This window comes from Strigops habroptila, chromosome 2 (genome assembly GCF_004027225.2).
Source record: "Strigops habroptila isolate Jane chromosome 2, bStrHab1.2.pri, whole genome shotgun sequence".
Lineage (NCBI taxonomy): Eukaryota > Metazoa > Chordata > Aves > Psittaciformes > Psittacidae > Strigops > Strigops habroptila.
In genome coordinates this window covers 57,689,485-57,716,556 of record NC_044278.2, presented here as the reverse complement: position 1 = coordinate 57,716,556, position 27,072 = coordinate 57,689,485, and the positions used below count along the sequence as shown (strand labels likewise).

The window sequence follows — 27,072 nt, the reverse complement described above, 5'->3', positions numbered from 1 at the left end:
TACACCAAAGGGCAGCTCCCTGTGGTTGCTCAAAAAGCAATAGTTACAGCAAACAATATAAGCCTCACTTTTTTGGGGGGAGAGGGAGGAAGAGGGAGAAGGACTTGGCCTGATTTAGCAGAAGCAGTACCACCCCATCAGCTAGCAGCCTGCTTCCCCAGTGCCTGTGCTACGTGACTAAGTTCTGTTGGGCAGATATATGGTTTTGGACCCAAGAAGGAATTCATCACAAGCCAACATGCTGTACTGGAAGTACAGCAAGTACCATGCAAGTCATAAGGAAATGTGAAGAGGCATCCCTTGGGCGTCTGACACTTCTCAAGCTTTTGGGTACCTGATTTCTCCTGGGGTTGAGTGCCTAAGCCAAAATATAGCAAAGAGGGCTTCCCCAGCCCACACTTAGAGGAGCTGAAGATCAGATCCTTAATCTGTCAAAATGAATGTGAATAAAAACATACATTGGCAGAATTGTGTCCTAATCAATGCCTTACTAGCTCCTCCTGATGCTGTTTTGATTTGTATGAAATAATTACTGTTCTTGGAGCAGGATTTTAGAGCATGTGTGTGGTGGATGTGGTACACTCTCAATAACAGAGCTGTAAGGCCCTACAGAAATCTTTTCATTACTTCAAGGTCTGCTATCCCCAGTAAAGCTTGTGTCCTCTAAGCAGCTGTTCTTGCCGAGTTTCCTTGCCTGACATTTCCAGAGTACATGCGCCAGTGACAAGAAAATTCAAGTCAGGGTTGATTCCCCTCTTGCAAATCCTCCAGCAGTGCCCCTGCAGCACTGTGATTGCCTCGGCAGCAGTCTGCATGTGTGGCAAGAGTGGTCAATGTTAGCAATGAATAAAGCGTTAATGTGTCACATCTGAGCAGTATCCATATTGACCCATTTCTGATGTCATTTCCTTCTTCTCTTTCAAAGGGAAAAGTGATGTAGAGCCAAAGAGTCCAGAGAAAAGCGCAACCCATACATCGTAAGTCACTTTTGTGTTTAAGATTGGAGAAGACAGCTGTGTTTTTATCAGATTTGTTGGGCAAAATAGAATTTGTTTGTTTTCATTAAAAAAAAGCTCTTTCACTGATGCTTTTCTTAAAATGTCTTTTTAAATAATGACTAAATATTAATTATTCCTAGAACTACTGCATGGTAGTAAGAGATCTTTGCAAGTGAAATGGCTCCATATCACACTGAATAGATATGAGATTGTTCTTGTGGGTGTGTGAGTCTGGCCTTTACAACCTGACTTCAACATTACCTTAATGCTGCTGGAGTTTGTCACACTTGCTAGAAAACATCATGTCACATATGCCTTTGATGTACTGATGTAATTTTAAAAGACTGCAGTCTGCAGCTTCACCTCTGAATTACTTGAAATCCAATTACAGTTATCTCTGGTCTCTCACGATTTTGTTGATGTTTTTGAATTAACAAAAGAAGCTGAGAAATAGATAGGAACAGGCACTTGTGATATATCAGTGTTCACCTTCACTCTAGTGCAACAATAGAAGCTTTTACCATTTTTAACTCTAGTATACAAAGGACTGAATTGTTTTGCCAACATAAACCAGTCTATGAAACAGATGGGCTGCAAGTTAAAAAAAAGAAAAAAGCATCAGTCTCCCAAACTGAGCTAGATAAGTGAATTCCTTTAATAACTACCAGGCAGGAGCATTATGAATTTCTGCAAAACCATTCACCTTTTTAATCCCATTTGAGGGAGGGAAATTCTTGTAACAGTCAGATATGTGAATTTTAGAATGCATCTTGCCCATAATTTATGTTTTCTGATCCCTATTATTTAAATTCAGAACATTATATCATGTAAATCTCACAAGGTGTCACCATTTGTTACATGGCCAAAAGTAGTCACAGAAGGAGGTATAATAACAGTGATTTATTGTGGGATGTTTTGATTTCTGCTGCAAAGATGCACTAAAAATCTTCTGGAAATGAATCTAGAAAAAGATTTGACATGGTAAAAGAAATGTCTTGTCCTGCAGATTCTGTTGTGGAATGTAATTACAGTATGTGAGCATATTTAGCCAAACTTATTAAATGAATTAAGCATTAGCAGCCTTATGCGTTCTGATAGTATGATTGCTGGGAATGGTTAATAGAATGAGTCCAATAATTATAATTTTCAAAAATAATATTGCAATAAAGACCAAAAGAAGAAGGGTTTTAATGCCATCTGGAGGTATTTGGGAGAAATGAACACATTTATTTTTGCCAATATTTAGTAATACGTAAAACATTAGCTATCCTCCAAAGTGGTTTTTTTCTAGTTAGATGGCATTTTATTGATGAGGGAAGTTCTTTCCTTTCCTTTCTTCTCTGCCATTGGATACAGCCCGATATGTTTATGGATTTGGTTTGAGAGCATAAATTGTGTCATGTAGTGTGCTATATTAGATATATTAGATACTGGTTAGGTGTGAAAAGTTCCTTGCCTAACAAGAGATCTTAGTACAATCTTCTGAAACTGTGCTGTCTAGTAGACATAGTATATTCATAAAGCTTATCTTTAAATTGTTACTATATGCTACTGTACAGTAGATATTGGTTCCCAGAGCAAATTTTAGAAAAGACTGGTTACCAATTATAAATAACTGCATTCAAGAAGCAGAAGCCCCTCTAGTTAGAAAAATTGTGTGGAAAGGGAGGCAGGAGAGAAAGGAGAAGAGGAAAGGAAGGGAACCAGCAAGTGCTGTGCCAAAAGAGGAGGAAGAAAATGAGAGGGATACAGCTAAGAAGGAGGAAAAGGAACTGCAAATGCCATATCTTCAGAAAGAGATAAAAAACTGAGAGCAGTAGAAGAGAAAACCAGAGGTCAAACATAGCAAATGAGAAAGAAGGGAGACTGATAGGAGCAAAAGCTATTAGTAAGCTAAAACATACGTGTTGTTGAATAAAGGGCTGGATACCTGAGTGTTACAGTGAAGTAAATTAACTCGTGTTGATGTGTGGGTGCACACCGACATCCCAGTTCTCTCTCTGCTACCTTCTGTTGTCCTTCCCTGGATTTCTTCTCTTTTCCACCTTCTTCTAGAACAGGCTTTAATCCCCGGTTCTCAGGCAGTCATAAATACAGACTTTTTCTGTTCTTTTGGGAATGTAGCAGCTGGGAGCCAGTGGGGTTGTGAAAGGGGCAGGTGTGTGAGGGGGCACAAACAATGCCAGGGTAAAAAGACTGCACCCTCTTGCTAGGTGTTGGTCTCCTGAGAGTGTTGAAGGAGTCTGGTTGGCATCCCCTGGCAAGGGTGCTAAAAAGGGAGACATTGATGAAGGAGAGGTGGCATGTTCGGGCCTGACTAGGGGAAACTGTGGATTAGTTTCACTGTGAATCAGCATTTCCTTGTGAAAATGGAACAAACAGCAACAAAAAAGTCCACAAAGCAAGTCATGTTGGCCTAGATAAAAATAACAGAAAAGACGGGGAGGAGCAAATTAATGTTTCTTTCTTGCAAATGTCTCTTTTATTTTCCTCAGGCGTGTTACAAGCCACACACCCAAGCCAAGCATATATGACTCAATGGCAGTTAATTCATCCCTGGTGCAGATTTACTACCTCCATGCAAACATTATTTAGGCAGCTTCAAAGGACAGGTTGATTACCCTTCTGAATCAGGCACTGAGGCATTTGTGAACTGAGCATTTACATGAAGTCTCCCCTCAAGACATTCCTCCTGCCTTGTCCACTGGGCTCAGGATCCTCAAAACCAGATAGAACCCTGTGACCTGGAGCCTGGGGGCCAAAGGTGCTACCCATAACCTCTGAAAGTATAAAAACCTAGAGCGCAGGACATGTGGTGGTCTGTTCAGAGGGGTTTGGGTACAGTAAATGCATCATTCTGAATTGCATTAAGCATAGGGTTTTTTTCCTGTAAGCATTAACTCCCTGGATAGACTCAGTATGACATAACTCTCCACTGATAATAATATTAAGCATTAAGAAACTGGTATACATTAGGTGATAAACATTAATTGATGTAACATTCTAATGAGGCAGATAAATAAAAGCAGTTATTACAATGCTAGAGATAACTGAGATGGATGCAGGAGAAAGAGAATGATGCAAAAGCAGGGAGGAAGTCCAATCAGAGTTGTATCCTTTTGCACGATATTCCTATGGCCTTCACTGCCTCAGCATGCACAATAATTACCTGAGCTGGCACTGAAGAATTGCAATAAAAGGTGCAAACAATACAAAGGTGTTAAGATGTCTGGAGTCTTCCCCAGTTGATTCATGTTCCTTGTAATTGAATGCTTTTAAAATCATGAGAATTCTAGATTTGAAGGAAGGTTTTGTTGTTGTTCTCAATATATATAGAACTCTCTATGGGTCACCTAGTTACAGCTTCACTGAGCATTTCTGAACTTATAGGGCTATTCAGAAATATCCAGCAATGTTTTGTTCTTTTGGTTTTGTGATTAAAATTTCAATTTTCAATGATCAGAAAACTTTCACAGATTTTGATTAAAACACCTAATTTTTATTAAAATCCTTTCTCCTCTTGGTTTTACCAGTTAAAGTCTGGAGGACCGCATTAAGGAGTGGTGAAGGGATGAAGAAAGCATGCTCTTTGGTTCTTTAATGTTTTCAGATACAGGATTTTAGTCTTTCTTTGGTGAAAACTGGATCCTTTCAGTAAACCTTGTAACATTGCAATTAAAACTTTTAATTTTATAGAACATCTGTGCAAGGAAAAGTGAACGTACACATGTTTCAGAGGACCTTGCAGTGCCATAGAAACTCATCTCTGAACTAGGGGTCTGCAATGTTCCATCCTCCCATGTGCAAAATATGACAATGATTAAAAAATGGCACAAATACACAAAGTGCTCAGCAAGACTCCCGCTCTTGGGATGACTTTGACCGTACTGTCTGTTATGGTGTTCTTCAGTACCTTTTGTATTTGTAAATGATTTCCAGTTCAGACTACCCAAGGTTAATCATGCCTGACTGTGATTCACTGCTATGCATTTACCTCGACATTTCTAGTGCACGCACTTAATGATATCAGGGCTGGCAACTAGATACCTTGGTGCTGTCTCTTTATTATCCCTCCCACAATTGCTCCCATGCTGAGCTGCTCCAGATTCTTCCCTCCCTTTTTACAAGAGAATTAACCAAGGGTGAGGGAGGCTTTTACAATTTATGGCAGTTATGCAAGTTTTGTCCTCTGCTAACGCTCTCTGAGAATCGCAGTGATCTCAGTGTGTGTGTTTGCTTGTTTGCTTTTGCCAGGCAGAAATAGATGTTGGCTCTTTTCCTTCCCTGTGCTGGTCCTCAGCATCACTTGGAGAATAGTTTGCTCAGAGGGATCTTCACTAACAGCACTAAATTCAGCAGCTTCCAAGCTGCCCATTTGCAGACATTAGTGCTACAGTCTCTTGCCCATCCAGCAGCTGCTCATCATTCTCATCACCCTGATTCTCCTTGAGGAAGGAAATAGAACACAGGTACTCAGAGCAACATCACTGTTGTTCTTGTCTGTATTGGCATGAGTATCGCCAGCTGGTTTCTTGCCTTCTCTCCCTCCTTCTTGCCCCTTGTATCTTCAGAGTGACTCATGGATAGTTACTCAATAGCCAGAAACTCCTGCTGGTTTCCTGTTCCACAGATGGGAAAACTGAGGCAGTGAGGTTAAAAGGTGCCTCCACAGAACAGAGAGAACCAGTCTCAAATACAGGAGATAGCTCAAGCACGTGCTGACAACTCATCATCCAGCTCTTAGCCCGCAGGGAGCTTGGCCTCTCACGTCTGGCTGATATGATCTTGACCTTAAGTCTCTGAGGCAATAACTGCAACCTGATTGAGCACTGGAGTTGGAAGAGGAGCCTTAATCCCACCTCACTTCACTGAAAGGCCTGGTGCAACTAATTTCAAGTTAGCCTTGGCTTTCCCCCATCTAAAATAATTATTAGACCACCATGAAGACTACCTCATTAATATTTGTATAAAGTGTTGAAAAATGTAATGTTCTGTAAAAACGGCCAGGGATTACTCGCCCAGAACAGTAAAGGAAATGAGTGGTAGTTTAAGTTTTTAAAGACATACTTGGGTAGAAAGTGGTAAATGTCCTGAGGAGTACCAGGTGTAGGGAGAAGGGGAGAGCAGGAGTTGCTGCCTCTCCCAGGCACCACTAGACCTGGCGAGCATGGGCAGCTTCTGCCCCATCCTTTCCCCAGTGTTTCAGTCTTGGGACAGGGGTCACTCAATTTAAATTAGAAGGATTTGGGTTTTGTCTTGCTGAACTAGAGGGAGGGATGGCAAACACGGAAGGGGCAAATCATGCAAGCTGCAGAGGAAGAAAAAACCTCCAGTGGCACATTTTTGATCTCCTTCTGCTTGTTTGCCAAAAAGACCATGATGGGTCAAGCCAATTGAATCAGAAAATAGCTAACAGGTGGGTCTGGAGGACAATGGAAAGGGTGAAATCCATGCAGCTGTGGAAGTTGGTTTTAAGAAAAGACTGCCCAAAGTTTTATGGGGTGTAATCCACGGTTAGCTTTCAGATTAGATACCAGGGCAACTTCCAAGTCTTCCAGATATCCAGTTGTGGGCATTTTAGATGACAAGGACATCTGCAGCAGACACATTGGCCAGTGATTTGGTGACAAATGATTTAGTAACTCCATGAGCTCTATTGAGCACCATCATGAGCATATCAACCTGGTCATCGCAGATGACGCTCTTCGGTCAAGAAACACAACTTCCAAGGGGCGGTAGACAATATGAAATTAGATCCTTTAGGTTAATTTTTGAGATATATTGTTTCTGAAAACACCAATGCATCAACGGCTTTTAACATGTGTCTGTGATGTGTCAGAGAGAAGTCTTGCAGTCCATGCTAAAAAAAAAAAAAGGAGGATAAAAACCCCCACAACCTTCCTATGATGAATGAAGGCAGTGTTTTGCAGAGTGATGGAGGTCTTGAAAACTGTAGAAGTGAAAGTCTGGTGTTTATCCATGAACCAAGTCGCTGGCAGAAGAAGAAGGCTGGCTTCATTGCGCTATTCCACCTTTTTACTTGAGCCTCGGCTTGCAAACTAACCCCTCATATTGCCAGACTGTCACTCTGCTCAGCCAGTCCAGCAAGAACAGCTAAAATCTTAAAACACACTCTTCAGCTCTCAAATTCCCATGAAAAAGTTTTTTTTACTGCTCTCTCCCCCGCATAATTACCCTCAGTCCCTGTACGGAGCGTTTCTCTATGTATTGAATATATACCTTTAAATATAGACCTTGAATATAGACTTTTAAAAAATACAATTCCACTATAACTTTCTGCTCCAAAAACCAAAGTGATTTTTGTTGTTGGATGTTGGATGCATCAGAGTCACTGCAGTATTGTCACAATGCTGATGTGAACCTTGCCTGCCAATTGCTAATCTTTTCTGAGCGTAGATTTTTTAGACATGCAGTGTACAATGTTGCTGGTGGTTCACAAAAAGCTATTGTAAGTGGATACTAACAAATCTATTCTCTTCAAATGATATAAAGACATTTTCTTGGAAGACATTTGCTCACACAGGTCTTGCCTGATTCTGTCTTTGAGGATTAGCAAAGCTAAGGAGGAAGAATGAATTTGTATTATTAGTGATTTTTTTTTTTTTGCCATGTAAAATTATAGACACATGGCAGTCAAACATGACGCAAGTAAAAAAACTTTAAATAACATGTAAAGTCATATAAAAGGATCTGAAAAACATGATGTCCATGAAAGCAGGTGAGATGGGCTTATTTTTTGGTTTAGAAAGAAAACTCCTGGAAGCCCAATCTGACCTTAATTGCAGCTGTGGCTTTTCTGGGACAAAATTTAGCTTCTGTTAAGTACAAGTCAGGCAAAAAACCTTTTATCTGAGATGTCAACAGGAACAGGGAACGACGAATGCTAAATAAAAGCACCAGTGAGGTCTGGGAAAGTTTTGTGATTGACTTTCGTGGGGTGAGATAGAGCCTTTGCTGTCCTATTTTTTGAATGCTAGCCCTCTCTTTTACCAGATACAGCCAATAGCTTGAGATAACCACCCTTATTGCTGCAGGGCTCATTGCAGAGTTTTATTTATAAAGTCCCCTTGATCCAGGCCCTCTTGTTTAGCACCTTCACCTTTACTATATACCTGTACTCTGCACACTGGAGACAAAAATAATTAGCCCTGGGAAGCTGCCCTCGTTTTGATGCCACCCTTGACTCAAAGCTGAAGGGGAGAGTGGTTTTAAAGCAAGAGAAACCCTCACTTCAAAACAGCAGAATTTGCCCGATCGGAAAACTCACTATAATATAGAATTGTTCCTGAAAACACTAATGCATCAATGGCTTTTAATGTGTGTCTGTGATGTTTCAGAGAGAAGTCTTGCAGTCCATGCTAAAAAAAAAAAAGAGGAGAAAAAACCCTACAACCCCACAACTCACCATAATATAGACATAATGCTGGGCATTATTTCTAAATTTGTACCCAGTCAAAAATGCTTCTGTAACACTGGTGTTCATCTAACATCACTTAGGATAAAGCTGACCAATTTAACTGGCTAAAATATCGTCATGCTTGAGGAAATGTTTTCCTGTATTGCACTGAAAGCATATTGTTTTTCTCTCAGGCACTGTTTTCCTTGGACTTCGTCTTTTGTACGGGACTAATTGGGAATTTTGAATGAATTATATGTTAGCTCTGAATACAGTGGTTAAAGAGAGGGTGCCAGGAAAATCAGGAGATGTGAATACCTGGAAAGAAGTCTATTTCATTGGAAATGCCACCAGGAAGGCAGGCACCATTGACCCCGCTCCGTGTTTTTTCTCTGAAGAAAATGATAAATGGAAGCACAGCGTCTCGCACGCTGGAGTTGCAATATGCGTGGTGGTGTTTTTGCTGGGCTAAAATTCCTGGTTGCCGGGGTAACACATTTTGGAAATCCTCTACCCTGGGTGAAATCCGCTGCAACTTGAAACCTGCTGGGGTTGATGCTTGGCGGGGGCACCACCACTGCTGGGTGCGGGGGGCTGCTGGCTTCGCCAAGGGATTTTAGGCAGGGAAACAAAATAAAATGGGTCCAAAAGAAGAGAAAGGCAATCGGGAGCATTCGATACTTCCAGGCTCTCATAACCTGATTCTTTTTCCCACACCATCAGCATGTCCCATTAGCCAAAGGGCGGGGGGTTACCTCATCCTGGGGCCGAATCAATGGGTGATGGAAAGATGAGAGGTGTGTGCGTGCCTGGGGTGGGTGGGAGAGGACGAGGGCGAGAGGGGGAGAAAAGAGAGATACAAGGTTCTGGACACCTGCCAAGAAAAATAACTAACATTTTGCAAAAGAGAAATCCTAAGACTGAGGTCATAGTGTGGAAAAAGTCTGTTTCACAGACTCTTGAGCCTGAACTCAGGCCAAGTTTTTTTATGTTTTCCCTTTTTTTTTTTTTTTTTTTTTTTAAATGCAGGCATCCTATTAACGTTTGAACACTAAAGCTCGTCCAGAAATGGAAAGATTTTGGAATTTGAAGTGCCTTAGTTTTCTACTTTGTTGGTACACAGATTTATTTTTTTAATTACAAGAAAGTGAGGTTTTGAATTCGAAGCTGCCTCATTTTGCTTTTTACTTATTTTACAACTATGAAGACCAAATTAAGGGAATCTAAAGAAATGCCTGTTTCTCCCACGGAGTGACCAACTCAAAAAAAAAAAGAGACTTTTCAAGCTCGGTGGACAACTTTTTATTTGCCATGCAAAATACAAAAAGATACTGAAACCTGAAATGATGATGAATTTTCCTGTGTGGAAAAGTCCTACTGTTCAGCCATGAATAGCTATGATTTTTAAAACCTTTATAGTAGCAAGCTGGCAGCTTCATGACAATTTATTTTTCATACCTAACTAAACAAATTATTGAAGTTCTTCTGCCTTAACCTCTGCATTTGGATTAAATGTCAGAGTGTGGATATTTTTTAACTGAGGGGAAAAAATAACTGTTTGGAGTTGTTAGGATGTTATTGCAAGCAAGTTTTCTGGTGTTTGACTTGCTAAGCTACAACTGGAGTCTGCCTTCCTCAGGGTAAGAATATTTCCACATTATCATTTCACCTGCGGTATTTTAAGAGGGAGAGTATTATATCTCAGTGTGTATCTCAGCTTTGTGCATTCTGTTCTTCATTTAGCATGCAGACAAGCTTCATCTCCCAAAAGAGATGTGGAATATATTTATTGGCAATTTAGAATTGATGGTAGATTTGACAAGCAAGCAGGGTGACACACCAGAGCTATCAAAGCTGGAGATGAATCAGGACAAAAGTTTGGATGAGGTATATTGTTCCTGAGATTCAAAAGGGTTATACTTACAGATCATTCCAAAATCAAGGCAACTGTACCACTGACTTCAAAGATAAAAGCTAAATTTTTCTGAGAAAAAAAACCAACCATGGTTTGATTGGCCCACAGACCTTTTATGGCAAAAGAGTGCAATTACAGCTGGCATTTCTGAATGCTGATTTTTATTAGTTTTGTAAGAAAGATATTTTGTCAGGATTCATTTGTGCTGATTCCCCCTTTCATGGCATAAACTGTAAGCAATTGTAGGTAAAGAAAAGGAATCTCTTGACATATTTCTTCAGAGATACACTCCAGGAGATGCACTAGATCAGGTATACTAAATTAAAACAGAACTGATCTGTTACTTGATAAACATGTGGACTTACTATGTATTTAACTGTATTAGAATTTATAATGCAATTATGGGTGAAAATCCTGCACATTCACCATCAGCTTTCCTACTATCAAAGCAAAGCAGACAAATCAGCACAAATAATCTCTTAAAAGTGTTTAGTAGCATGATAAAAAGGATGAGCAAACTACCCTTTTGTGCCTTGTTTGATGACCAATTTTTGAACCATTTATAATGGCTGAAGGTCGGGGAGGCTTGGAGAGGACCTTCTGTCCTGAAGTCCCCTAGGGAGATGAGGCAGGCAACCTAGACACGCAACCTACCTTGATGTGGTTCAGATGGAGGCCTAATACATCAAAGAGCGAGGAAAAGGTCTGGGGTTGGAAACCCCAGAGCATCACAGAACATAACCTCATAAATAATTTGTCATCACTGGTCTGTATTGGTTTTAACTGTTGGACTTAAGAAAAAATTCTTGTGGCTGCTCATGTAAAATCCACATGTTTTTTCCATAACTTATACAGTAAATGTAATATGAGACACAAACTTTAATACTTGCAGTCACTGTAAGCAGATTCTGCAGACTTCTGTGGAAGAAAGGATGAAGCTTTTTTCCACAAATTGTTAAAAAAAACAGGGCTCTTCCTCTGCCACAGAGTAAGGTTTTGATCTTGCAAATAATTACAGACAAGCATGATGCTTTCCAGCAGGACTTCTTTCAGCATTATTGTTTGAAAGACCAAGAGTTCCCATACCTAGAGTCATGTTCATGCTGTGCTACCCATGTCCAGTTCAGTTAAAAAACATTTCCCCATGAGCTGAATGCTTTACTGTGGGCAGTCTCAGTAGAGCAGGGTGACTTACATATGTCGAAAAATTGGCCTGCTACAGAGTAACTGCACATAGAAAGGCCAAGGGAAAAAAAAAGAGAAACCTGTGTTTGTCAGGACAGAGGTCTGCTTCTTTTCCTCATCCCTAGCAGCTGTCACTAGCACGCTGACCATTGCGTCTTACAGTGCAGTAGTCCTGGTGCAGCGCTGGTGAGCAAGCAATCCAGCATCGAGGCCAGGAGACAGAAGGTCTCTCAGGAGGGGTGTCCTTTCCTCTGAAGAGCTTTACTCCTTCAGGCTTTATATTCAAGAGAAAGAAACCTCGCCCTGAGCCTTTCCATAGGTTTCATTGCTGTGTAAGAATGATTGACCGATACCGCTCTTCAGTGAGCATGCTAATGTAAGGAGCCTGGCAGCACCCACAGCAGCCTGCTGTGACTGATGCTGAGTAGCCAGGAGCCAGGAAACAAATTTCCATCTCTGAAGCCTAGAATAAAGAGAGAAAGGGGAAGGTTAGAAATAAAGTAACGGAAAACTTGTCATCCAGATAGGATTTTTGGAGTTTCATTGCTACATCTAAGACATAAAACTAAACAAATACAAAGACATATATAATACATAAACAAGGAGAGATGTGCATAAAGCTGGATGGTTAAGGTTAGATTGGTAAAAGGACCTAAAATTTTGATATTATTCCCATCTTGCATGTATTTCCTTAAGACTACAGTAGGTAGATGACTTAATAACCATTATCTTCAGGTATTACAGAAAGATTATAAAAAGCAACAGCTCTCCTTTTAAAATTATTTTGATTTAGTTTTATCTATCAGAAGTGCTCAAGTACATCTTTAGCATGATCCGATTTACCTCACTGACATTGCAGAGCTATGAATTCACTATGAGTAGAACAATTTTTTTTGTGCCCTGAAGAACATAAAAGCCTTGGTGCATAGCTGGAAAGCAAATACCTCTTGCTCAAGCCACTTATGTTTTTCTACTTGAGAAAAATTAAAGTCTCATCTTATTTCTTTGCATGCACTTGTCATCTGTTCAGAATTTTATCAAAATAAGTCTTAAGTTCTTTTCGAAGAACATCTTCCGTATGAGTTGCATTAGCTTTAAAGACTCACCAAGAACAGAGTGGTCCAGGCTGGGACTCTTGGTTTCCAACAGAGAAGCAACTTCATGAACCTTATACTGCAATTCTACAACTCAGTTAATTAAGAATTTGATGTCCTAAGAAGCTGCTGCCTCCCAAAGCCAAGGAGAGGGAGACTTCAGGCCCCGCTCCCATCTTTGGCCACCAGACACAGTGACGTTTGGAGACTTTCCACCCGTCACACAGTGTTACACAACTCTTCCCCTCTCCCCAGCACACAGAGTTTTCATTAAACAGCATGAAAAATTAACCCCACCGTTGTTGGAATGCAGCCGGGTAATATGTGGTCTCATTTGCTGCTGCAGGAGAACATGTGTTTGCTGCTTTGGTAGTGGGGGCTCTGTGGATGGGGTATAGCGGAACTCGGTAGCACCAATCCTCTCAAACCCTGGATCCCTGCCCACTCTCCAGGTATTCTTGCACAGGGTGATTTCAGATTTCTCCTTCCCTGTCTCATGTTGTTATCTGCTATCCATCCTATGCCATCCACTACCCCTTCTGCTTTTCTTCCCTTCTTTTTTTCTTGCTGCACCCTTTCTGCTGCTCCCCCACTTTCCCATCCCTGGTTTTGTCAGGTTCACCATCTGTAGCCTCATTTCTCCTTGCTTTTCACCTCAGCTGGCCTTCCCCTTCTCCACTTTTGCCCCCCAAACATGTCCCCATGTCTCCTGAAAAAAACAGAAAAGAAATAAAGCGATACAAGTAACAAGGGATATAAATATACCCACAGCAGCTCGGTGGGTTAGTGCATATGTCTCATCACCTGCTGCTTTCTCCTTTGTCCCTTGATTCCTCCATTGTGTCATCTTTGCTTCATGATAAATCACTGGGCTTTGTCAGGTGCCCAGTTATTGCCCCAGTCTTCCTTTGGGGCACATATATTTCCATTAGTTCTCTTTTAAGAATGACAAAGAGAGAGATATTAATATGGAGAAAAGTTTTACTTAGCTGCAAAATGCTTTCCTTTTATAACTTTCAGCATGATTGGCAGATAGGTTTATTTAATCAAATTGCCTTTTCTGTCAGTGTATTATTTAATGAGGGAGTTTTTTTTTGATTGCATAGGAAATGTGAAAGCATTTGAGAATTTCTGATGTGCTATTTACTCATCCATTATGTTGGGAATCAGTTTAATTTCAATGTCAGCAGTGGAATTAATAATCATAACAGTTACCTGTCACAGAATGATCTATTTGGGGATTTTCTCAGCAAAACGGGATATATCCTCCACCCTTTCACTAGAGAAGGAAGTTTTAAAAAATAAGTCAAATTTGAACATGTTTTTGTTTTGATTATCCCTTCCAGGCTGATGCTAAAGGCACATATTTTCAGGCTTTAATTCACTGTTGAGTCGCTGATATGAAATCCTTTCCTAGCGTAAATTATCCCTCCTTGTATTTCACTCTGAGGTTCCCAAACACTTCCATCAAGGATGGCTCCCCCATTAAAGTGCACTTTATGTCCCTTCCTGAAAATCAAAAAGGCAGTCCTAAATTTCCAGTTATAATGCAAAATTCACTTTTGGCAGTCATGTTAATTTGGGATGATTCTTTTCTGGTTTTGGTGCGGCACTTCATCATCAGACAAACAAGCTTCTCGGAGCAGGGGAGCTCTTGAGCGGATGGGTGGACAGACATGAGGGAGGTAGATGGGGCCCCAAATCTGGTTCTGCTCCCATTAGGTTTCCTTCAGTTCTACGGTTCTGTGCAGCCCCACATAAATAAATAACTGATAAATGAATAAAACCTTTCAGCTGATATATTTGATAAGTACCAAGACTTTTTATATGACTCCAAAGTAAGGGCAGTAACTGTTAAATGAATTGCTTTTTAAATAAAACACATCAAAGAAATTTTTTAATCCTTCATTGTTCCTTAAAATGTTTTAGTGCCTCATTAATTCTTGATTAGCCTGGTTGTTAAGAGGCCATTATTATGTGGTAATAAGGCGTAGGAAATTACCTCTAAGAGTATAGTCATGTCACACAGACCTGCTGTAGTTAGCACCTCATCAGGTGCTCAAACCAAGTGCCAGCGTGTAAATTAGGGGTTCCCTGCCTGGTGGTGGGGCTTGTGGCGGTGGTCTTGTGTGATGAGGAGTTTGCTGAGATGATATGAGTCCTCTGGTGCAGAAAACTGGAGAAGTTCTGACAAAATATAACTCTCTCAGCAACCTCCTGTCCTTCAAGAGCATCCTGGTCTTGCCTTTGCAGGAGCACAGAAACTGCTATGAAACAGTGGGATAAAATTACTTTGCAATTATATTCATCTAAGTAATTTCAAATATGCCTGAAGCTCACGTAAATGAAAGTCCATTCATTGTCAGGCAGAAAGCATCATGGGATATTTGGTGCCGGTCCAGCAGAATATCCCCAAGCTAATGACCTCCTCAGGTCATTAGTGTTTCTTTTGAACACACAACTCCCCTCAAACCCTGCTATGAACATTGGTAAAGCTAATCATTATTACCCTTTAACAAAGAAGAAAATGAGCCTTAGGGGCTATTTTTATTGTGATTTGATGCAACATTAATCAGCATTCTGAAGAAGAGACATATTTGAATGTCTCAGGCTGAAAATATTTATTCTTTGGTGTGTGTAATGCTTTTTTTTCTCCCCAAAATCTCTTTGAGCTTGATGCTCTAATGCTCACAGTATGCAGCTCCCATTCATTACCTATACACGGAGGTAATGCAATACGGCAGCATCACCGTCTTTGAAGAGCACCAAAGATGCTAATAATTAAAAGCACAAAGCGCGCTCTCGCTGGTACTTTCCTCCTTATTCCTTCCTGGATTTCAATCTTCTCACAGCAGATGAGGCACAGTCCTCAGAGGATGGAGAGCAGCCTGGCAGCAGTGTGGCTGCTGTCACAGTGCCAGCATGCAGGGGTGATGCCCTGCGGGGTGTGCCAGTGCCTGCTCGCATATTTCTTCGTGCTGTTGGATTTTGGAGAGCGTTCACACCTCAGGAGTGGTGTCAGAGCAAAGCTGCAGGAGAGCCCCACTCCCGAGAGGCTCATGTTGCCCCTCAACCCCCAAAACAGGGCTATAGCCTGGGTTTCAGTCCTAAATATCTACGTTTGTGGTTACAGAGCTAGGCACTTATTTCAGTGTGCTTTCACCCAGGTCTTCAACCTTTTCAAGCCCCTGGTGTGGTTTCCGCTTGCCCTTTGGGCCATGTGTAACTGTGTCCATTGCCCCAGCCCCAAGCACTTCCCCAGCACTCCTTGGGGAGTTGCAAGCATTTGGAGAAGGGCACCTGCCACATCCTTGTTTAACCCTTCATCAAGCCTCAGAGCTAGGGCCACAGGGAAAAATCTCTGTATTTGGTATTTCAGCTGCTTCAGAAGCTGAAGCACCCCCAAGACCCATGCAGGGCACCTGCTGCAAGCTGGGCAATGCTCACCCCCATCCCAAGCCACCGGACCCCAGAGCAGCCCAGAGGGCATGTGCACCCCTCCAAGCCAATTTTCACCTAGCCCTTGTTGCTGTGACAAAGGACACCCCTCAGCATTGCACTCGGCTTTGGGTCATTGTGGGTATGCCTGCCTGCCTGCTCACAGATCCATACCGCTGCTAAGCTGGGGTCAGATCTGGTCCCATGTGCCAGCAGCAGATCCCCTCTCTAGCAGACAAGAGATCAGGCGCCATCATCGCAGCTGTGGTTGGCATCCCACACACAGCCCCAGTGGTCCCAAGCAGGGTGCAGAAAGCATTTATCTGCTGCTGCTGCTGCTTCACATATCCGCTGAAATGTATTTTTTAATATCTCATTATAATAATTAGCAGAGTTGTCATGACTTTTACAAAGATGGTAGAAGAACTCCACCAAAAGCCAAGTATTTAAAGGGTACTTTTGAGTGCAATTTCAGATCTCACAAGAACAAATCGAAGGAGCAATTACAGCCTAAAGCAAAAATTGTTAGGAATTAATAACTACATGAGCATAGCAGTAAAGAACATCAAGAGTTAACAGTCCCAGTGTGACAAAAGTTTATTTAATCCTACTCTAAACCAGCACTACAACAAATCCTTGTTAGGAATGAATGATCTCTCACATGTAGCTTAAAATAATCAAATTTTGATTTAAAATACCAAAATAGGTCAAATGTTATAGGCTTTTCTAGAAGAAATTCAAATTGTCCAGTCCAATTTCATTTTTTATTTGTAACATTTTACAGATGAATAAATGTGTTCTTTGCATAAAACGCACTTGCCCCATTCCTGGCAGGAATGTGTATTTGCCAAAGAATTACAGACTCTTAAATGTTGACATATTCTGCTCCGGTAGCTCTGCTGTGCTCTGATAGAAGAGATATTGTTGTACATAGAAAGATACTGTTTTGGCACCTCTTCACTTTCCCACCTTGTCTTTGGCCTTCTTTCTTAAAATTTCCTCTTAGCACAGGCTCCAAAGGCAAAGCAGAGGCTGAAGAGCATAAGATGTTGGGTCATAGGTATGTCTGAGGCAATGCTGATGTGTTCCCAGCCAGCACCTGGAGTTTCCTTCCCCAGTTCTGGATCTGATTAAACAGGGTGGCTTTGGAAAAAAAACAGTCAATCTTTTTGCCTTGGTTTCCTCTTACCAACTGAATGAGGATAATCATGAGTTTGTTTACTTTTGACCTCATAGGGTGTTGGGAAATGTACCTACATCTCTCACTAGAAAATAGTGTGACACAACACAGCCCATTAAGAAATTGGTACCTGTCTTGATAGAATGGGTCTTATTTCATACTAGTTAATGATCCTTGTGCTTTGGTGTTCAGCTAGAAGGAACAGTAGGAGAAAGTATCGACAAGAAAATTCTGGGACACCTTTTGTTCACTCCTCATTCTTCCCTGGCACTGCTTTAAATAGCATATAAACTTCAAGCATGAGACATTTAAACAAATATGCAGTGAGGACTGTTTGCTGCATCTTTGGAATGGTAAAAACTTTTCTGCTATTACTGTGAGGATAGAGGTACACTGAAAAATGCAGCATGATTTCTTTAGACTAATAAAGACTTCTGGAGATAGTCTAAAGGTTTATAGAACTTCTGAAAAGTTATTTACATATTTTAAAGGTCTTTACTGTCAGTCTCCTATATTTAGCCTATTTTATTCAGTATTTTCATCAGCCATCACTGCTGTCTTCAGTGCACTAAAAATATGTAAGTGCCTGACAAACCATGTAAATCTGAAGTATTTTCTCTTATCAGTAAAAAATCATTTGCCTTGAAAGTAATATAGTGGACTAAATTGATTGATTGCTGGTAAAACTGGTTTTACTAGAGTGACACTGATGATGAAGCTAACCCAATACATTTAGTTTAGGAGATCCGCTTTTGACCATTAACATTGTTACTACTAAATTTTATTCTTTAGAAGTCACATGTCACCCCTCGTACATATCTTTATTAATGCATATTGCATAATATATGCACAATATTTGCTTGCGAATTATTTGCAGTTGTACTAAATTAACATGTTATTATCTGTAGGGTTTATTCTTACTTAAATATCAGATAATTACCCACAGTTCTGTCAATATTAAGTCCTGCACGTTTGATTTCCATACACAAAAGTACTTCTGAAATAATGAATAAGGACTGTTTTGATTAGATTTGATCTGACATCAAGTAATAACAAGTTAAATGATACCATTTTTTTCACAGATGGAGTCCATAGGTAGATCCTTAGGAGACTACGTAGAATTCAGTTCCTGGGAACTCAGTATCAGATAATTGTAAATTCCAAACATACAAACCAACCAAGCAGTTCTATCAATCTCAGATGTGAGCAAGTGGTGGTCTTAATTCTAATATTATTTGGGGGGGGGGGGGAAGGTAACTCCTTAAATTTCAGTCATGTAAAAATCTGAGAATCCATTTCCCGCATGCTTGGTTCATATCAACACTTGGTCACAACACCACTGTGGTATAGAATTTTTGAATGGCAGTCTGACAGCTGATGACAGAAAAAAAAAATCACAGAAAGCTTAAATTAACAGCCAATGAGTGGGAAAATGAAGTAAGACAGTATGTTTTGTGGATGCACGTGAAACTCAAACCAAGGCTAGTTTCAGTACTTTACTTTACAAACTGAATTGAATTAACTTCTGAATCAGCATGGGTAATTGATAATTTTTTTTTTTTTTTTTTTTGACAGTATAAATAATCATATGGGTCAACTAAAACCATAAAAGAAATGTTGTGTTCATTTTCTCAGTGAAATGAAAAAAAATACATTCAGGGTTAATTGTTTCATTAAGGTTACCTCACTCCAGAATGTGCTTGGGAAGCCTTGGTACAGCACTAGATAAAAACATATTTCAAAATAATGTTTTTGAAAGAAGAAAATGAAAGCACAGCATTTCATAAATGTTGAACTTACTCATTTTACATAGAAATTAAACATTTTTAGTTATTTAGGGAAAAGCAAATCTCAAAGTCCAGCAATTGGTAAGCATTTTGGCCAGTCCTCACACTGTTCTTGATGGCTGAACTATTAGAAAATTCCACTCAGCTCTAAATCCCTCACACAAGACTCTAGTTAGAGCCTTGTCCACACTCGAGCCTTTGTGAAAAATGATTGTCGACATTTTTCTCAAGATGATTCAACATTTCCAAAGATTTAGGATGGCAGATAGCATTATCAGACATCATTTAAACTTCCAAATGATTATTTTTTACAAGGTGGTTGTGGTAGTTAGCAACTGGGTGGTAGAATTTGGCAATCAGAATACAATTGTGTCTAATTCATTTTTATACACTACTCCTATTAGTTAAAAAAGGATATTTCTTTGCAAGTGACATTACAGCTCTGACATACGATTTTTGAATACGACTTTTTCTCAGAAACTGCCAGCATGGTACTGCCGGCATGCCAAGCTTGTGTCCAGAAGAAAATTTAAGAGCAGTGATAAAGTGAAAGGCGAAAATAGAAGCCCTTCTTGCAAACAGGGGTTTGTAATAGATATTCTGACACAATATGAATGATGAGGAATGGAAAATTCATAATGGTGTGTAGAAGCACAACACACACTCCGTGCGTAGAAGGCTGACCTATAACTCATAAGATAGTGTATGTCGAGTGAGTTATGAGAGTTGTTCCCTCGTGTATATTTAAAAAGAGACATTAGAAAGGAGATACAGTGTGGTTTACTGTTTGAGAGCTAACTTCATAATTTTGTCCAAAAAATGTCTTTCAAGAAAAAATGCATTATTTTTTGTTTGTTTGTTTTTCTTTTGTTTTAATACATAGATATATATTGCAGTCCAGGCAGTGTATTTCTGCACAGCACACGCAGGATCTGAATGCTGGGAGTAAAGCCTTTCCCCTCTCTGAAAGGGCAGCCCTCAGTTGATTGCTTCAGCTGTTGCAATGTCCAAAGGAGATTATTTCTAAGGAAGAGGAATTTCCCATTTTGACTCCTAGAAAGGGTTATCTCGAAGGAAAACAAGCAGTGCTTACTACCATCAGACCCCAGGGCAGTTGAGGGTCTGTGCCAGGAAGCCCACAGACAAGTCAAGCACACACCTTGGCCGGAGCTGCATAATGCAATTTGAATTAATGGGATCCTCCATGAGCAACTGTCCCTTCAGTGCAGCTCCACGTGAAGCGAAGGAATTATCTGACCACTGCAGATTACACACGTTTTCCTCCCCCCAGCAGTGAAGTCCATGGCCACATGCTTGCTCCACGTGCCAGCAGATTACCTCCAGCTCTGCTGTCCCTACAGCACCTCTGACCTGAGCCATAGCACTGCCTGAGCAGCCCCTCCCTTCCTCAGCCCATTCACAGGAAAACCTGACAACTTCTCCTGTATTTTGGTGGGTCTGCTATCAATTCAGAGATGTCTGCCATGTGGGGTTTTCTTATGCCCTTTCAGCATCTTTGGATCACACCAAAAGCAGAGAGAATACTATCACTAATGCACCATCTCCTAATAAGTTTGTTAGGATGGTGAGCTTAGTAAAAGTGGAGGTAGCCATGGAGCTAGCCCCTTTGGGAGCAGCACTGCCCCTTTCTTGGAGACTAGCATGTGAGGTACAGTTCTCCATAATAAGCAGCAGTCCATTTGCCCAATGGGGCAGAATGCTGCCTGGCATTTTGGCCGAGAGCTTTGGTTTCCTTTTGTAGTCTGCTTCATAAGGGAAAAGAAAATGTGTTTTTCCCTATGCCTAGCTTTCCTGCAAATGAAAGGCACTGAGAAACCTGCTCATGGGAGAGGTTTAAGCCTGTTCCTGCAGAAATTTGAGGGCTAGAAATTTTGACAAAAATCACAGCATCCCCTACATATTTAATGCACCGAACTCTACATCTCACTCCTCAGCATCAGCCTGGCCGTACATGAGCTTTCAGGTCTTTCTGCCCCTTATTTCCTTTTTCTTTTCTGCCTCTTGCCACACACTGAATTAATTATGTGACAATATATTCTGACATTGTATTATTTCAACAATAGCAGAATGTAATGGCATGTAATTAGGAGCCGAACATCATAATGGTATGAAGATGATTTTGGCAATGAGATTTTCTTTAATTAAAATTTCATTACTGAAAAAGTGTCGTGCTATTGCCCTTTCCAGTGTGTGAGCAACAGTGTCTGTGAGTGAAAGGGATGACCCCCTAGGGATGGATAGGGTGGTTTGCCACCCCTTGTGTCCTGGTCATGGGTTCTCTGCTCTTCTGTATCATGAGAACCTATGAGCGCACAATATATTTTAAAGTCTCCTGAAAGTGTTGATTTTACACTGAAACTCCTTCCACTTCTGCAAGGCAGGGCTGGTTTTGTTTAGGGTTTAGGCTGTCAAGCATCTGGGGTTGTGAGGAGTCTGTTGCACCATGGACGTGTCAATTTGCTGTTTTATCCTCGCAGCCCATATCTTTAAATGAAATGGTATACTCCCTTTCACAGTAGCCAACTGGGTTCTTGTCTGTTTGTTTGCTTGTTTTCATCATTTTTTCACCATCTAGTCAAATAAACTTGTAAATTCAGTGTGCAAGCTATGGAACCTCATCCAAAACTATACTGTCTCCTTCCTGACAGGGCTGACAGAGAGTATAATCACTTGTATTGTCCAGAGTACTGTTTACATAAAGGAGCAATAAATACCTGTTGAATTTTTTACTGGAGGCCTCCCAGATGGATGGTTCATTTATTATTACAGACAGGGTTTCATTTACTTAGTTATTAAAAGAAGCAGGCCGCTACAGCCCATTTATAACTATATTAAAACTAAATGAAGCTATAAGTATTGCAGGCAGGACTGAGTAAAACACATATAGGGGCTTTCCAGGAAATGGCTAGGAAAAGTATTTAAAAGGAAATGCTGAAAACTTTGGGGGTCCTGGTGTATCTTTCACAGCCATTCTTCTACTGGCTGGAGCTTGGGAGAGGGGGAGGTATAGTTCCCATATGTTGCCCTCCTGCAGCTCAATCCCATACATATATACTCTGCAGTAGCCTCTCTGTATCTGCCTGTCAGCCATGTGACATTGGGAGGCACCGAATAGGCATGTTCGTCCCCTCCTCTAGCCTTTATTGACATAAAAAACTTCCACTGGGGATATACAATCATCTTTTTCTTTATCCCAGAGCCAGAATATCATTAAATATCAAGTCCAGTTACAGGAGGGCATGGAGCAGCTCCGTCAGCACCAATCTGTAAAATAAAGGCAAATTCATCAGGTGGATACCAGAGGTCTTAGTTTTAAAGGTATCACCAGAGGCCCAGCGTAGTCAGCCATGAAATTGAGATGAAGGTTGTGGATGGTCTTTGTGGCACCTTTCTAGCACTGAGGACATTTCACCAGACATACTCACCCTGCTGAATAAATTGCTCACTGGATGGGAAGCACATTGTTCCCTGGACGCTAGATCATGATTTTATTTGTCCAAGCTAGACAAATAAAGGACAGTCGCAATAAGGAAAGGCTGGTGTCCCAAAGTGAAAGAAATTGTTGGCCAGAAATTGATGGGGTAGAAAAACCAAGAAATAAGGAAGTTTGGAATTTTTTAAGCAGAGCTTGCTAGGTTAGCAAAAGGCCACATTTCCACAATCAAGGAAAAACCAAACTTTGCTGAAAGCTAGCTCAGCTTCAGTGGTGAAGTAAAAGAAGCAATTAGAAATGAGAAAGCAATCTGTACAATAGAGATGAAATATAAAATACATGCAATATGAAAGGGAAGATAATCAATCTAAAAGAGAAATTATAAAATACTGAAGATGGATAAAAAGAATAAAGTATACCAGGGGAAGGTTCAAGGACAGTGAGAACAAGGGTTTTCTTAAGGTATATAAAGAACAATAATAAAGAAATTCTAGCAATAGTCCCTTATTAGCTGGAAATATTAAAGCCATTAATAATATTAGAATCAATAAATATTTTTTTATATTAGAAAAAGTAGGGTGTCTAGTAGGCCGGCAGGAAGCTGAACCATGTCTAGAGACAATAAAATATTTAAAATCAGCTACCCGAGATACAAGTATCCATAAAACTCAAATCTTCCATGCTACCATATAGCCATGAAGACCACTGGTTAGCAAAATCTGAGGGTCATTTGTGGTGTACCTTAAAATGTGGGCTAAATGCTGGGAGACAGCTAATGCTGTGCAACACACCAAAAGATCAAGAAAGAAAGCTTAAATTTTAAAGACTGGTTGCCTGCCACCTCGTACTGCACACAAAGTTTGGGGGGAGCTCAAACAGGGTTCCCTTAATACCACTAAGGAACTTAAGGATAAGAACATAGTTATTTTGTTATTTATGATTTACTTTCAAGGAAACAAATGTAAGTTTTTATTTAACCAAAGCTGATTTCATTCTGTGAGGAGCTGGCAGCTAGGATGTGGTAGGAAATTATATTAACCGATGGTAAAACTTTGTAGAGGATATCAGCAAAAGAAACAGTGAGGATGGAGAGGGTTATCAAGTAGTCCGAATGATTTAATAATCCAGCCTCACTTAAACAAGGAGACTTGAAAGAAACCAACACACAGTTGTATATCCCAGAACGAGGAATGTCCTCCTGACTCCATTTTAAAGTGGGGACTCTACCCTGGGAAGCTGCAACTCTGAAGAGGCTGGAGAGATGGATATACAAAACACTTTTCATGTTGGTATAGCAAAGTTTGAGAACCTCTAGCCTAAACAATCTCATTTTCCTTGCCCAACCAGCAAGATAGGGATATAAACCACCACAGACGTGGGTATGAATGTTGCTAAATGAACGGTCAGTGTTATACAGATGATTGCAGTCATCTGCAAGGGAGCGTGAGAATACAAATGTGTGGGATGATGACTCCAGCACGAGGACAGATGCTTGTAATGCTGGAAATTAGGCAGAAAGAGGCTATTTGTAAGGAAATCATCACCGAATACAAAATCAGATGCTGCACCTTCAGAGGGGAGACTTGGCAGTAGCAGTCCTCTCTCAGGCATATTAAATTCCTCAAGATTTCTGCCACAACGGCTGACACTCAAGGTGATAGTGCAGTTCATGCACTCATTTCATTTCACATTTGAAATTAATATTTTGTAGGTGGCAGCATCATCAGTTCCTAGGAAATTGGGGGGAGAGCATCAGTAAATAAACAAGTGCTAATCACACCCCGAGAGCCTGGGGGGAGCAGGGGCAGAGAGGCAAGAAATGCATTGGAAAATTGTGAGTGGCATATTCAAAACTTTTATTCCCCAAATGTGTTTCCTCCTGTAACACAGAGCACGATTAGCCATGAAACTTTGTTAAGTCCTCAGAGTGATTGGACTACTTAGGCGGGTGCTTAAGGTGTGAGCTGCCACTATGTCACTCATCACCCTTCCCTCTCTCTGAGGGTGACAGTGCATGCATTTTTAGGTGGCTTCTTTGCACAAGAAGTGAGCTTACATGGGTTCATTTCCCTGATTTTCTGAAGAATTTTTCCCATTTTTAAGCAGATAGTCTGGGTCCTTCTGTCCAAACATCATTCTCGGGAGACGCTGTGGACTGTGAGGCACTTTCTTGCCACCGTGCCAAGGAGTGAGAAAATTCAGGGTATGATTCAATTGTGTTTGTTCTCCCTTTCTTTAAAGGGGAGAAACATCACCAGGGCAAACACAGTCACTCACCAGGGCAGCTGCTGCAGAGGAAACCTTATTTCAACTTCTGCTCGTAGGAGAGAGTGATGGCTGTATCACTCTGAGAGGACTGCCTTGCGTTTCTAATGAGACCGCCAGTGTAACGGGAATTTAGCAGAGCATTTAGCCAGTTTAAATGGTTTTGGAGAGCCATGTAGACCAGCCTAGATGGATTCAAGCCAAGGATAGAAAACTTTTCCTTCAGAGCATCTATTTTTAATTGAATTGCTAATTCTATTTCTATAGACTGAGTCCATTTTTCAGGCATTTAAATTCTATACTCTGGAATTAAATCTCACATTGATATATATGCTTCATTCCAGCATTAAGTACATTAATATTTCACCAGTCTGGTTTTACTGGCCTTCTCCCTCTGTTTTTAATTAGATTTGATGGTATTCTATATAATTCTGTTTTCCTACATGTTTCTTTGTAGAGAAATTTGCACAAACTCTTTTTGGAGGGAGTTTTACAACTTAAACATTGTATATTCAAAGTGAATTCTAGATGCTGCAAGCAGTGCTTGCAGAGGTCTTACAAGCCTGCTGAAAGCTCTATTACAGCATTTATAAAATATCCTCTTGATCTAGTTGTTTACCTCAATCCATAAGCTTTTGACTTTATTTCGTATAAAACACAAATAAATACTACACTTTTCAGATAATATAAATGCATGAGCTTTTTAAAGTGAAGCATTTGCATCAGTTATAGCACTAAAGTGAAAAATAATTTTAGCAATCAGAATCTAATTAATTAAAAATTACTACTGTATAAAACAGCTACTCCCATATTTAGGATTAGTAAACAAAGCTATTTGAAATACCTGTTTTGGCTGTAGGTAAGCAGCAAACATAACTGGCCATCTGTTATGTGCACGTAACCAAGGCAATAACAACAACATTAGTTTCCCTTTTTTCTTTTTTTTGAGGAAGGAAACGTGTTCATCTGTTTCTTATGAATTCTTCGTACTTCTTAGCAGGCAGATTTTCCTTTGCGTTTCTCTTTTAGAAAGCAACCAAAGACAGCCAGAAACCAAAGGTACATTTGTCTTATTGGCGCTTCAGTCATATTATGTACGTGAGCACTCCTGGCTGAAATAATCCCAGTAACATAAGGGCACAGTCTGGATAGGAACAGCAGATTCCCACCTGGCATTCTCTCTCATTTTGCTGGGAACAAGAGTTAAAGGTCTTGCACAGTGTTGTGCCTCCAGGAAGGTTTTGTTTTGGTTTTCTACAACATGAAGCAATACTTTTCTTCTCCTAAATCAGCACATCAGTTGTGACTTGAAACATCTGGAGACAGTATGAGAACCTTCTAGCATACTGCTACTTAGAATAATATCTATTTTCTTTCTGGGCTTCTGGTAATATTGAAACTAATGTCCAGTTCTTGAAAGGTCACTACGCATTAATGGGAAGGAAAATAAAATGTCGATATTGTCCATTAAAAAATAAGATGGTTTTCCAAAACCAGTCTCATTCACAAAAACCAGGCCAGGCTGGGCTGCACCAAAAGAAGGGTCAAAGGGGGTGATCCTGCCCCTCTACTCTGCTCTCGTGAGACCTCACTTGGAGTATTGTGTACAGTTCTGGTGTCCTCAACATAAAAAGGACATGGAGCTGTTGGAGCAAGTCCAGAGGAGGCCACGAGGATGATAAGAGGGCTGGAGCACCTCCCGTATGAAGACAAGCTGAGAGAGTTGGGGCTGTTCAGCCTGGAGAAGAGAAGGCTGCGTGGAGACCTCAGAGCAGCCTTCCAGTATCTGAAGGGGGCCTGCTTATATGGGTGCTGCTCTTCATTAGGGACTGTAGTGATAGGACAAGGGGTAAAGTGTTCAAACTTAAACAGGGGAAGTTTAGATTAGATATAAGGAAGAATTTCTTTACTGTGAGGGTGATGAAACACTGGAAAGGGTTGCCTAAGGAAGTTGTGAATGCTTCATCCCTGGCAGTGTTCAAGACCAGGTTGGACAGAGCCTTGGGTGACGTGGTTTAGTGCGAGGTGTCCCTGCCCTTGGCAGGGGGTTGGAACCAGATGATCTTAAAGTCCTTTCCAACCCTAACTATTCTATGATTTTATGATTCTATGATTCTATGATTGCGGTGGCATAAACTCGAATGAGCACTTAGTTATCTGATTTTCATATTTCCTCACAACTCTTTGCTTTGTGGGGTTCCTCTTCAACTAGAATCAAAGTATTTTTCCACTAGTGAAGTTTCTTTCCTACATAACGAGCAGAAATCACAAAAATCCATAATAAACATAGTATTCTGACTGAGATGCTGCCTAGCATTAAAACAGAACAATATACTTGA

At 40.6% G+C, this 27,072-nt stretch overlaps 1 protein-coding gene across 6 annotated transcripts in view; it reads left to right on the top strand.

The window, feature by feature from the left end:
* Positions 1-27,072, top strand: part of AFF3 (AF4/FMR2 family member 3) — a 330,156-nt gene that overhangs the window by 200,223 nt on the left and 102,861 nt on the right. For all 6 annotated transcript variants that reach the window (XR_003989977.1, XR_003989976.1, XM_030475872.1 and 3 more), the window contains one exon: positions 926-977. Coding sequence is in view for 4 of the 6 variants with exons in the window: in XM_030475872.1 (XP_030331732.1) it covers positions 926-977 (52 nt within the window). In the remaining 2 variants the exon portion in view is untranslated. The remainder of the gene's footprint in view (positions 1-925; positions 978-27,072) is intronic.